This window comes from Trematomus bernacchii, unplaced genomic scaffold (genome assembly GCF_902827165.1).
Source record: "Trematomus bernacchii unplaced genomic scaffold, fTreBer1.1, whole genome shotgun sequence".
Taxonomy (NCBI): domain Eukaryota; kingdom Metazoa; phylum Chordata; class Actinopteri; order Perciformes; family Nototheniidae; genus Trematomus; species Trematomus bernacchii.
This window is the reverse complement of record NW_022987516.1, coordinates 58427-70000: the sequence shown is the minus strand read 5'-3', so window position 1 is coordinate 70000 and position 11574 is coordinate 58427. Positions and strand designations below refer to the sequence as shown.

At 38.6% G+C, this 11574-nt stretch overlaps 1 protein-coding gene across 1 annotated transcript in view; it reads left to right on the top strand.

Moving 5' to 3' along the window:
* LOC117471224 (beta-taxilin-like) overlaps positions 1-6448 on the top strand; it is a 7647-nt gene extending 1199 nt beyond the window's left edge. The window contains 9 exon segments of the mRNA XM_034116078.1: positions 515-587; positions 1151-1236; positions 1541-1690; positions 2367-2561; positions 3386-3505; positions 4053-4127; positions 4712-4804; positions 4943-5038; positions 5206-6448. Coding sequence (XP_033971969.1) covers positions 515-587; positions 1151-1236; positions 1541-1690; positions 2367-2561; positions 3386-3505; positions 4053-4127; positions 4712-4804; positions 4943-5038; positions 5206-6135 — 1818 coding nt within the window. The 3' untranslated portion in view covers positions 6136-6448.
* Positions 6449-11574: the final 5126 nt, after the last annotated feature.

Below are 11574 nucleotides of genomic sequence, written 5' to 3'. Positions count from 1 at the left end.
TTCTCTTTCATCCTTTCGCTTCTATCTACTTGTCTTTCATTCTTTCTTTATAACTAATGCTGTTGATGTATTATGATTCTAAAAAGGTGTCTATTATCATCTGGCCGGAGACAACAGCTGGAAATTAGCAATGTTGGCTAAAGCTGCTCCATTTACTGTTTTTTGTGACAGTTGATCAACGGGGACAACGACACTATAAACAAATAAACTAAACTAAACTAAACATGTTAATTAATTTGTCGCGTTTACGGCTTCGTTTCACGATTTAAAACATTAGACTTAAATTAATCCTGAATTAAATACAAAGTTTAAGGATCAGGTGTACCTTTAAGGGTCTTGAACAAGTTTCTCTTCAGTGATTAAAATGTTGTGTTAAGGGTCTGTTTCCTTTGTTTCTTGTCTTTAATATGTGTCCTTGTTGATGTTGAGGCTGCTGTGATGAAGCATTTCAGACTTGATCTATCAAAATGTTATTGGACTTTATTCTCAAAGGTCCGTATGGTTTTGATTGTAGAGTTTGATGGAGGCAGAGGTGGAAAAGATGAAGGCGGAGCCGAAAGAGGAACTTCCCGTTGCGATGGAGAAAGGTGAGCGAGGCGGTTTTTAAATAACAAAAACAGATCATACGTCAGTTTGATCTACCATTACTGTGAAAGGGAGGCACTACAGGTGAATAGGGTCAAACATGTCAAATGATATCACCATGAAACTTCCCCACTTCATAACTGACATTACATGTTATGTTTGAATATGCAAATGAGGACTTATGTAATGCTTACTGTTGGGGAATTAAGGAGAAATCTGCAGACAAAGTAAGTAAGATAAACTCCTGAATGTGGAAGGGTTTTTCTTCCCACTTTTTTCCAATACTAGTGCATTTTTCGCACTTTAAGTGATTCCTTTTGTATTCATAAATAATGGGGACTTGAGAATAATGTAAAGCAGCAAAATGTCAAAATATATTGACTTTTAATCCTAATATGAGTGCAATAAAAGAACTGTGAAGCCTACATTTCCCAAGATGCACATTCATTGTGTTGAGTTCATGCACCCTGATTAATACAACAAAGTTTGTTATTATTCGTCATGGTTTTGTGTGTGTGTCTGTGTGTGTCTGTGTGTGTCTGTGTGTGTCTGTGTGTGTCTGCAGAGGTGTGTCTCATCATGAAGAGTCTGAACAAGGGCTCTTCTCCAGCCAAGAAACTGGAAGAGGTGGTCAGGAAATACGCCGAAGTGGTGAGAATTATTCAATATTTCGAATACTTTTAGAGACTTTTTACACAGCAAAGCCATTCTGTCATAAACTATGCAATCTTCATTCAATGTGTGCTTCCATGTGTGTGGTGTGTGTGTGTGTGTGTGTGTGTGTGTGTGTGTGTGTGTGTGTGTGTGTGTGTGTGTGTATGTGTGTGTGTGTGTGTGTGTGTGTTGTGTGTGTATGTGTGTGTGTGTGTGTGTGTGTGTGTGTGTGTGTGTGTGTGTGTGTGTGTGTGTGTGTGTGTGTGTGTGTGTGTGTGTGTGTGTGTGTGTGTGTGTGCAGGCGGTGCAGCGGCGCGGCGATGAGAGGAAGGTGTGTGTGTTGCAGCAGCAGATGTCCATGCTGCTGGAGGAGAGCCGAGGCAGCGCGGCGGCTCGCAGCGAGCTGGAGGCGCTTTGTAGAGAACTGCAAGGACACTACGACACACTGAGGGTGGGTAGATGAGTGTGTGTGTGTGTGTGTGTGTGTGCGTGTGCGTGTGTGTGTGTGTGTGTGTGTGTGTGTGTGTGTGTGTGTGTGTGTGTGTGTGTGTGTGTGTGTGTGTGTGTGTGTGTGTGTGTGTGTGTGTGTGTGTGCAGCTGTGTGTGTACTGCATAAACCAAAAAAAACAAATCATTACAGAGATACACAGACACAAAACTTACAAAAAATGTCTGCTTTTTGTATTCCCTTTGTTCTTTTTGTTTTCATTCTGTGTTAATTTAGATTTTGTGGTACTTTTTTACGGTCCTTTTTACCATAGTTTTGGGCCTCTTTGCTGTTATTTTCGGTCCAAATGTGTTCGTTTTTTTATGGTAACTTTGCGTCAACTTGTGGTCATTTTTGTCCGTTTTTTATCCCTTTGTAGTTGTTATGTGTCTTTTTGGGCCTCTCTGCAGTCATTTTGTGTCATTTTGCTTCAGTTTTATGTCTCTTTGTAGTCATGTTGTGTCTTCCTGGTTGTTGTGTTTCTCCTTGAATGACATTTGGTAGTTTGACACTTTGTGCCTCTGGGCCTGATCCTGGTGGCCCCAAAGTTCATGGTTAGCAGCTAAAAATACATGCCAGAATCTTAAAATACTGATAGTGATATAGTAAAGCCTAATCCATCCCCCTCCTCCCCCTTCAGGAGGAAACCCTGAAACGCTGCAGGGACGACGAGGAGAAACGCTCTGAAATCACCGGCCACTTCCAGAGCATGCTGACAGAAATCCAGTCTCAGATCGAGACGCACAGCACCCGAAACGACAAGCTGTGCCACGAGAACAGCAACCTGACCGACAAACTGGAGGGCCTGATGTCCCAGTGCGAGATGAGGGAGGAGGTGAGGGGTCAAAGGTCGACATAATACATCTTCAAAGATAGTAATAAGCCTCAACTGTTGGGTTTTACATTTTATAACCATATTAGAATCAGAATCAGAATCAGAAACTTTATTAGCAGGTAGGTTGACACGTATGAGGAATTAGTAGTTTCTGTAGGTTATTTGGTCTTTATTGTAGAAATACATCTTCATAGATCATAATAAGCCTCAACCGTTGGGTTTTACATTTTATAACCATATTAGAAGACTTAATAACATTTTTAACAGCAGCTCCGATGTTTTAACAATTTTAAAATTGGGTGCATATCCAACCCCACAAAATGGTTTCTTTAGGGGGTTATTTAGTTTGTAGAAAGTAGAGGGATAACAAGAAGTGATATGTGACATTAACCTTAAAGCTATATGTACATACCCCTTAAACATGATATACATATGAATATTTCTTTGAGTTTTGGTCTCTTGTTCATAAAAAAACAAGCAATTTAAATATGTAAACTTGGGCTTTAGGGACATTGCGATTAGTATCTTGGGAGGAGGCGTGTGGCGCTAGTGCGTTGGTGTTTGGATCAGGGGAGCCCAGGTTCAAACCCCACTGCAGTCAGCATGTCGTTGTGTCCCTGAGACACTTCACCCCAAACTGCTCCTGTGGGGATTGTCCTCAGTATTGAGTATGTAAGTCGCTTTGGATAAAAGCGTCTAACATGTAATGTAATCTTGGATATTTTACTGACCAAACAGTTATTGAATTCATTGATAAGAGTTTCAACAGATACATCGGTACAGAAAGAAGCTGTTTGTGAGTCTGATTCCTCGTCTCTCTGCAGAGTTTGGAGAAAATCAACAAACACCGCGACCTGCAGCACAAACTGACCGAAGCCAAACTGCAGCAGGCCAACGCTCTGCTGACCGAGGCCGAGGACAAGCACAGGAGAGAGAAGGAATACGTGAGTTAACGTCACCTAGAACTGACCTGGAGATGTGTAAGATAAGATGAGATAAGATAAGATAAGAAGATAAGAAGCACTTAATTGATCCCATGTTGAAAAGACAAGGCATTGTACATTAGAGAAATGAAAAGAATGTTTTCTCTAAATTCTGAATTTTTTCCTCAAAATTCTGTATTTTTCCCTCAAAATTCTGGTCAGATCTAAACATTTCTTTTACATGTGGTCCTTGCCCTCTTACGTAGTAATGGGTTACTTAAAAGCAACCTATCATAATTAAATAGAAGCTGTTGACAAAACAAATGTAATTAAAGTCAACTTTTTAAATGTTTTGAGTGTAGTTTTTCACTGCATTACATTGTTACAGATATTTATCCTTGTTAAATACTATTCCCAGATTGACTGTGTATTGTTTCTGTTGCCGTAGTTGCTTAGGGAGGCTATTGACAAAACAAAGAAATGCTACGCTATGAAGGAGCAGGAGCTGGCCATGAAGAAGAAGGTAAAGAAACGTCTTAATGTGTCTCTGTCTGTTCTCTCTAACCAGTTACTGGTTCAGGCTGCTGAGTGGAAACTTCAGACTCAAACACTCAGGGAACAGGGGAACTTGATGCAGGTGCAGGTGAATATTCACTGACAAGACTAACATGCTGACAACCAGGACAGGCCACACACACCTGGTGGAGCAGGGAAGAGTTTTACATTCAAAACAGAGGAAAGAAAGGGCTATAGGGACGTCGTATTTCTGTCTTTTGCAATCATATGCCTGCCTTTCATGTGTTTTGAGAATAAGGTTTATGTGTCTTTCAAAGATGTGTATGTTTGACGGGTCAGAATTTGAAAATGACCACATAAATAAATGTTGCATCTTTAATTATTGTGAACAAATATGGTTTTATAATTATCCTGATACACTGCATTTATAGTGGTCTAGTTAAAGGTCGGTCTAAGGTTAGGATACACTGTAAAATAATTTAAACTAAGGTGAACCCTGTTGATATAAAATAGTGAGAAAGTACTGAATAGTTTGTTCAGGAAATAGAATTTGGAAGAATAAGACTGATACGCTTAAACAGCACCGTAATCATTTCGTTTCTCCTGAAATACATACATGTTTGGGGTTTGCTTTAAGACAGAAACCACCCTGAATTGTTCTCATGTCTGTCTCTGTTTAGGTCTTACTCTGTTTTCTCCATATGTTCACAGCTGACCCTGTATGGCCAGAAGTTTGACGAGTTTCAGGCGACGCTGTCCAAAAGCAATGAAATCTACGTCCGCTTCAAGAACGAGATGGATAATGTAGGTGGAAATAAACTGTGTGGAGCCTTAAAGAAATCTAAGCTCCACTTACTCTGTGTATCAGATATGTTGGGCGTATTCTTCTTGAACCTTTCCATGTTTCCAAGCACTTTGATTTTGAACTACTCCCTTTTATAGATGTCAGACAAGATGAAGAAAATGGACAAAGAGTCAACTCTGTGGAAGACGAGGTTTGAGAACTGCAACAAGGCTCTGAATGATATGATTTCTGAGGTATGTTGATGATACGCCGCTGTTTCTTGTCATTTTGAAAGTCCTGTTGATCCAAAGAACAATAATAATGGGATAACTCATTTTGCAGATAGCTATTTACCATAACTGTTTGTTTTCTAATTACATCCCTTTATATCTAATTTTCTCCGTCGCTCTTTCTGTTTCAGAGAACCGAGAAATGCAGAGAGTACGACATTTTCGTCCTGAAAATTAATAAGTTGGAGAGGTTATGTGACGCCCTCCAGAGGGAGAGGGGAATGCTCTATGAAAAGATCAAACAAATCAGCAAGAATAACTCCAACGTCTCAATAAAAATCTTCGGTGACAAATCTTCTGACCTGAGCCCGTTTGAGCAACAGGAGCTCCATGAGATCGGGATTGAGGACCCGGTCTTGACGGAGGATATGTCTCGTCTGAAGGAGGAACAGACAAAGCTGCAGGAGTTCGCCAACTCCCTGTTGAATGCACCTGCCCATAATGATGAAGAGGACAATAAGGAGGAAGAAACAGAAGAGGACTTGGTGGCTTCTGCGTTTGACCATTTCCAAACCAAACCTCAGGTCAAGCAGGAGCAGGTGGTAGATGTCAAGTCAGAGGAATCAGTTGTGCCACAGTCAGATCAAGTTACGGAGCCAGCAACGTCTTCACCAGTGGAGAACACTTCTGAAGTGATGCCAACAGACACAAAACCAGACGTGGAAAAAGTCCCAACCCAGGTCATGGACAAAGAGGTGCAACCAGTCAAAGCAGAGGAGGAGATCCTGATGAAACCTGCTGAACCAACACCTGAGCCGGAGGAAGTCAAGATCGATCCACCAACAGATCCAAAACCAAAAGCAGTAGTAGAGGCTAAGGTTGAGGCTGAACCAGTGAAAGAGCAGAAGGTCCAGGCTGAACCAGTGACAGAGCAGAAGGTCCAGGCTGAACCAGTGACAGAGCAGAAGGTCCAGGCTGAACCAGAAGAAGCACCAACCACTTCACAATCAGCTCCACCCTCCAAAGACACACCGAAAACGGCTGCCGCTTCCAATGCCGAGTCCGCAAAGAAGCAAACCCCCAAGAAAAAGAAGAAGAAGAACGCCAAGAATGCAAGCTAAAGTTTTAAAGGTTTTGGGTAAAGTGTGTGTGCGTAGCTGAACGGTGCCTTTAGTTTGTCCCAATTGTCACTTCTGTTGAGATTCAATGTTCTCAGATGAGGACGGTCAAAAAAGACTACAGTCTGAATGTCTCCTTTGGCCTGGTGGAGAGAGTGATAAGCCCTACTACAGAATGACTCCATCTAAATTATTATTAAATATTATTATGTTTTTGTCTTTTGCCAAAACAAAACTCCTTGCTTGGTATCTGTGCCAGTACAATTGCTGTGTCTCTTTTAAACAAAAAAAAGTGTCTCCAATAAAGTCATTTTATGAAAAGTTTGCATTTTTTTGTCTGTTTTTTTATTTTATTTTCTTTAACTACTGGTTTGATCCATTTTCTAATTGTCCAACACTATAATGTTCTTGATTTTGTTTAAAAAAGATTACATGTATTGGTAGTTTGCACTGTCTATCAGGTTTGGACGTAAAGTGTATATTAAACTGATCAAAGTCGCACAACAACAATCGTGGAAAGGTTTGAAGAAAAGCTAGAGCATTTCTACAACCTTAAGATAAGATAAGATAAGATGTACTTTATTAACCTGTTAAGCCCCAAAGCTTAATTAATTTTTTATAAAAAAAATGTATTTAATTTAATTTTTTTTCTTTAAATGGAATGAATACCTATGGTGATAATTCAATGTAATTCATCATTTTTATAGTCTGGTACCTGAAAAAGGTCAAATGGCACTGATGGAACCAGATGTACCCAAATGTGCCGAAAGCTTATTCCGCCTGGAACTGTTTTTTTCTAAATCTCTCTAAAAAGGTCAAATGTAACTTGTTTTGCCTCAATCTTGATACAGGGTACTTATTATATGTTATAGTTTGGAGTCCTAAAGCTTGTAGTCTACCATCCCATCATTCAAGGGTGGTTTTCACTATAAGTAATGTTTTTTCTTTAGGCGGAGGTAAGAATTTACCTTTTTTTGCTATGTTCCATCTGAATTTACTCTGACTGAGAAAAATCTATATTGATTCTGACACTTCTACATCCAACTCACAGATGTAACCTTGCTTTGATAAAAGAAATTATTCATATAACCCTTTTAGAAGTGAAATTGTAGTCATTTGTTTTGGGCATGTCATTTTTGAGCCTGAAACCTGAAAAACAGGCTCGGGGCTTAACAGGTTAATCCCAGTTTAGGAAATGTTTTTGTTGCAGCAGCATAAAACAAAACAAGGCATTGCACATAATAACAAATTAAAAGAGTAGAAATAAACAATTCAAAAATAGAAACATCTGAAAATAGAAATAAACCAGCATTAGAGAGTAAGAAAAATGTACAGATGACCGTGAAGATAAAAAATGTATAAACTGTCTGACAAATAAAAACACATTATTCCTTTATAATGCCCTTAAGAGCTGTACTTGACACGACAAACGGCATAAGATACATTACCAATGACTTTACTAAGCAAAGTCAATGCAACCCAGGGTAGTTGGTTATTCAATTAACTTTAAGGTACATGCATGGAAATGATAATACAGCAGAATAATACATAAACTAATAAAAGTGAAAAAACAAGAATGAGAAAGGAACATGCTGAACTATACTTACCTATACTTTTGGGTATACTCGGTTTCTAAATGCATCACCTGATCCCCCAACACTGGCCTGACCTTAAACATAAAAACCCCTGGGTATTAACCTTGAAAAAGTCGGACTGACGAGTATGTCCTCACAAGGTCTAACATTTGCACTTGTACTTCACAACGATAGGTAAACAAGAATAATCCAATACACACAGATTACAGTGTGAGCTACCAGGTTTATTCAAAAGAGGTCAAATATTAATAATGCATGTATAAGGAAAGTGTAACATGACCTTCCTTTACCATTAAAAGCTTGGAAATATTTCAGATAATGCAGTAACACATAATTTCCACTAGATGGGGATGTTTCATCCACATATGAAGTGTTCGATTGGATCTTTGATTTAACATTTTACACACAAAAATATACAGCAAAACAACAACAACACAGCAAATGAGGACACATTCAATCAACATAAATATTGCTAAAGCAGGGTAAAAAAAAAAGGGTTTATCATTTCAAATATATTGCACTGTTTACAACTGTTATGATATTTTTTTATTTATTTTTTTTATTTATTTATAGAAGGACCATGCATACAAAAACATTAATCTCAGCAAAGAGAAAAGATGCAATATGCCAGATTATAGCTAATAGCTCATTTCCATCTGTGGTCCTCAGGCAGGTTCATAACAATCAATAAACAAATAATAACATTGCATGATCTCTATCAGTCAAACCATTTTAAAACCTGATTTAAGTACAGCTCAATAAATTAATACATAGTACACTTGAAATACACTTACATGATCTCGGTCACTCAAATAATTATAAAGCCTGATTTAAATACAGGTTACGAACATAATACTTAGTACACTTCAAATACACTTAAATAAAATATCTAAGATATAGTATGACAATACAGTTCAAATTAAAAAAAAACTCAGATTACAGTGTAATTAATGTTGGCATGACTGGTTGCTTAATATCATTTTTTTTGCACCATAAGAAAACGAGTTAAAATCAGTACAGGTTTTAAGTTCAACTGGAAGAGCATTCCAGAGCTTGATGGCCGTAAACGAAAATGCTGATCGTCCAAATGCCGATCAGTCACATGAAATGCCGTCATACCTCAATGTCTAACATTTTTACTTGGACCTCACTGTGATAAGTAAACAAGAATACACACACACACAGATTAAGGTGTGAGCTACCAGATTTATTCAAAAAGGTCAAAGATTAATAAATGCATGTATTAGGACTTCCTTTAGAAAGGGTCACATGACCTGTACCATTAAAAGCTTGGAAATATATTTCAAATAATGCAGCACAACACAATCTCCACTAGATGGTGCTGTTTCATCCACATATGAAGGGTTCGATGGGTTCTTTGTTTTAACACTTTACACCCTACAAGATACAGCAAAACAACAACAACACAGCAAATGCAAAAGTATTGTTTACACCTGTTATGATATTCAAAATGCAGTATCTCCGTACAGCCACTAGATGGTGACACTGTTCTTAGTATCACTTCTGTATTGCATCGCAGAGGTTTCCCCACTGATGTACCATGCCATTTTTGTTGCTTTCAATATTTTGGGCACACACTTGCAGTCACATTAAATGCCGTCATACCTCATTGTGCTCCTGAACCAGTTTTCTCTTTATCGTTGAGCTACAGGCAACCCCAACACTAACCACAGTAGTGTTTGAGCCTCATTAGTCTCACTCCGTCTGATTCATTCTGTCCACTAAATAAATGTGACTTCTAAAAACCCACACCAGAGACATGCTCAACAATCCTCTGCGGGACACAGAGAAGAACAATTTTACACATTTGAAATATATTTAAATTTGCCAAATTACCATAATTTACTGACATAAAATCATGAATGCACGTCCCTGAAACACACATTTGTAGCCTCAATATTGTTAGTTTTTAAAATGTTGTTTTAATTCTTTGATAATTGTTGAAATACATTTGAATTGCTATGAAATCTTGACCAGATTAGATTGGACATTAACTATTAGGCCAACATAGAACTTGTAAAACGTAATGCAATATCTTTATCGGATTAAAAAAGGTTGTCTTGGGATAACTCTTATTTGTATTGACCTGACATTTGGAGTATAATTTAAGAACAATAAATTATCTTTTGCACAGAGATTAAACCAAACCAATTACATAAAAGGGACTTTATTAAAGGGGCTCTATGAGGCTAATTTGGTTCATATCAGTATGTAGTGTCTCTCCTTTAAAGAGTCCTCTCCTGCTGATGTTCAGGTGTATATCAGTATGTAGTGTCTCTACTTTAAAGAGTCCTCTCCTGCTGATGTTCAGGTGTATATCAGTATGTAGTGTCTCTCCTTTAAAGAGTCCTCTCCTGCTGATGTTCAGGTGTATATCAGTATGTAGTGTCTCTCCTTTAAAGAGTCCTCTCCTGCTGATGTTCAGGTGTATATCAGTATGTTGTGTCTCTACTTTAAAGAGTCCTCTCCTGCTGATGTTCAGGTGTATATCAGTATGTAGTGTCTCTACTTTAAAGAGTCCTCTCCTGCTGATGTTCAGTGCATATCAGTATGTAGTGTCTCTACTTTAAAGAGTCCTCTCCTCTGCTGATGTTCAGGTGTATATCAGTATGTAGTGGTCTCTACTTTAAAGAGTCCTCTCCTGCTGATGTTCAGGTGTATATCAGTATGTAGTGTCTCTACTTTAAAGAGTCCTCTCCTGCTGATGTTCAGGTGTATATCAGTATGTAGTGTCTCTACTTTAAGAGTCCTCTCCTGCTGATGTTCAGGTGTATATCAGTATGTAGTGTCTCTACTTTAAAGAGTCCTCTCCTGCTGATGTTCAGGTGTATATCAGTATGTAGTGTCTCTACTTTAAAGAGTCCTCTCCTGCTGATGTTCAGGTGTATATCAGTATGTAGTGTCTCTACTTTAAAGAGTCCTCTCCTGCTGATGTTCAGGTGTATATCAGTATGTAGTGTCTCTACTTTAAAGAGTCCTCTCCTGCTGATGTTCAGGTGTATATCAGTATGTAGTGTCTCTACTTTAAAGAGTCCTCTCCTGCTGATGTTCAGAGTGTATATCAGTATGTAGTGTCTCTACTTTAAAGAGTCCTCTCCTGCTGATGTTCAGGTGTATATCAGTATGTAGTGTCTCTACTTTAAAGAGTCCTCTCCTGCTGATGTTCAGGTGTATATCAGTATGTAGTGTCTCTACTTTAAAGAGTCCTCTCCCCTCTCCTGCTGATGTTCAGTGTATATCAGTATGTAGTGTCTCTACTTTAAAGAGTCCTCTCCTGCTGATGTTCAGGTGTATATCAGTATGTAGTGTCCTACTTTAAAGAGTCCTCTCCTGCTGATGTTCAGGTGTATATCATATGTAGTGTCTCTACTTTAAAGAGTCCTCTCCTGCTGATGTTCAGGTGTATATCAGTATGTAGTGTCTCTACTTTAAAGAGTCCTCTCCTGCTGATGTTCAGGTGTATATCAGTATGTAGTGTCTCTACTTTAAAGAGTCCTCTCCTGCTGATGTTCAGGTGTATATCAGTATGTAGTGTCTCTACTTTAAAGAGTCCTCTCCTGCTGATGTTCAGGTGTATATCAGTATGTAGTGTCCTCTACTTTAAAGAGTCCTCTCCTGCTGATGTTCAGGTGTATATCAGTATGTAGTGTCTCTACTTTAAAGAGTCCTCTCCTGCTGATGTTCAGGTGTATATCAGTATGTAGTGTCTCTACTTTAAAGAGTCCTCTCCTGCTGATGTTCAGGTGTGTATATCAGTATGTAGTGTCTCTACTTTAAAGAGTCCTCTCCTGCTGATGTTCAGGTGTATATCAGTATGTAGTGTCTC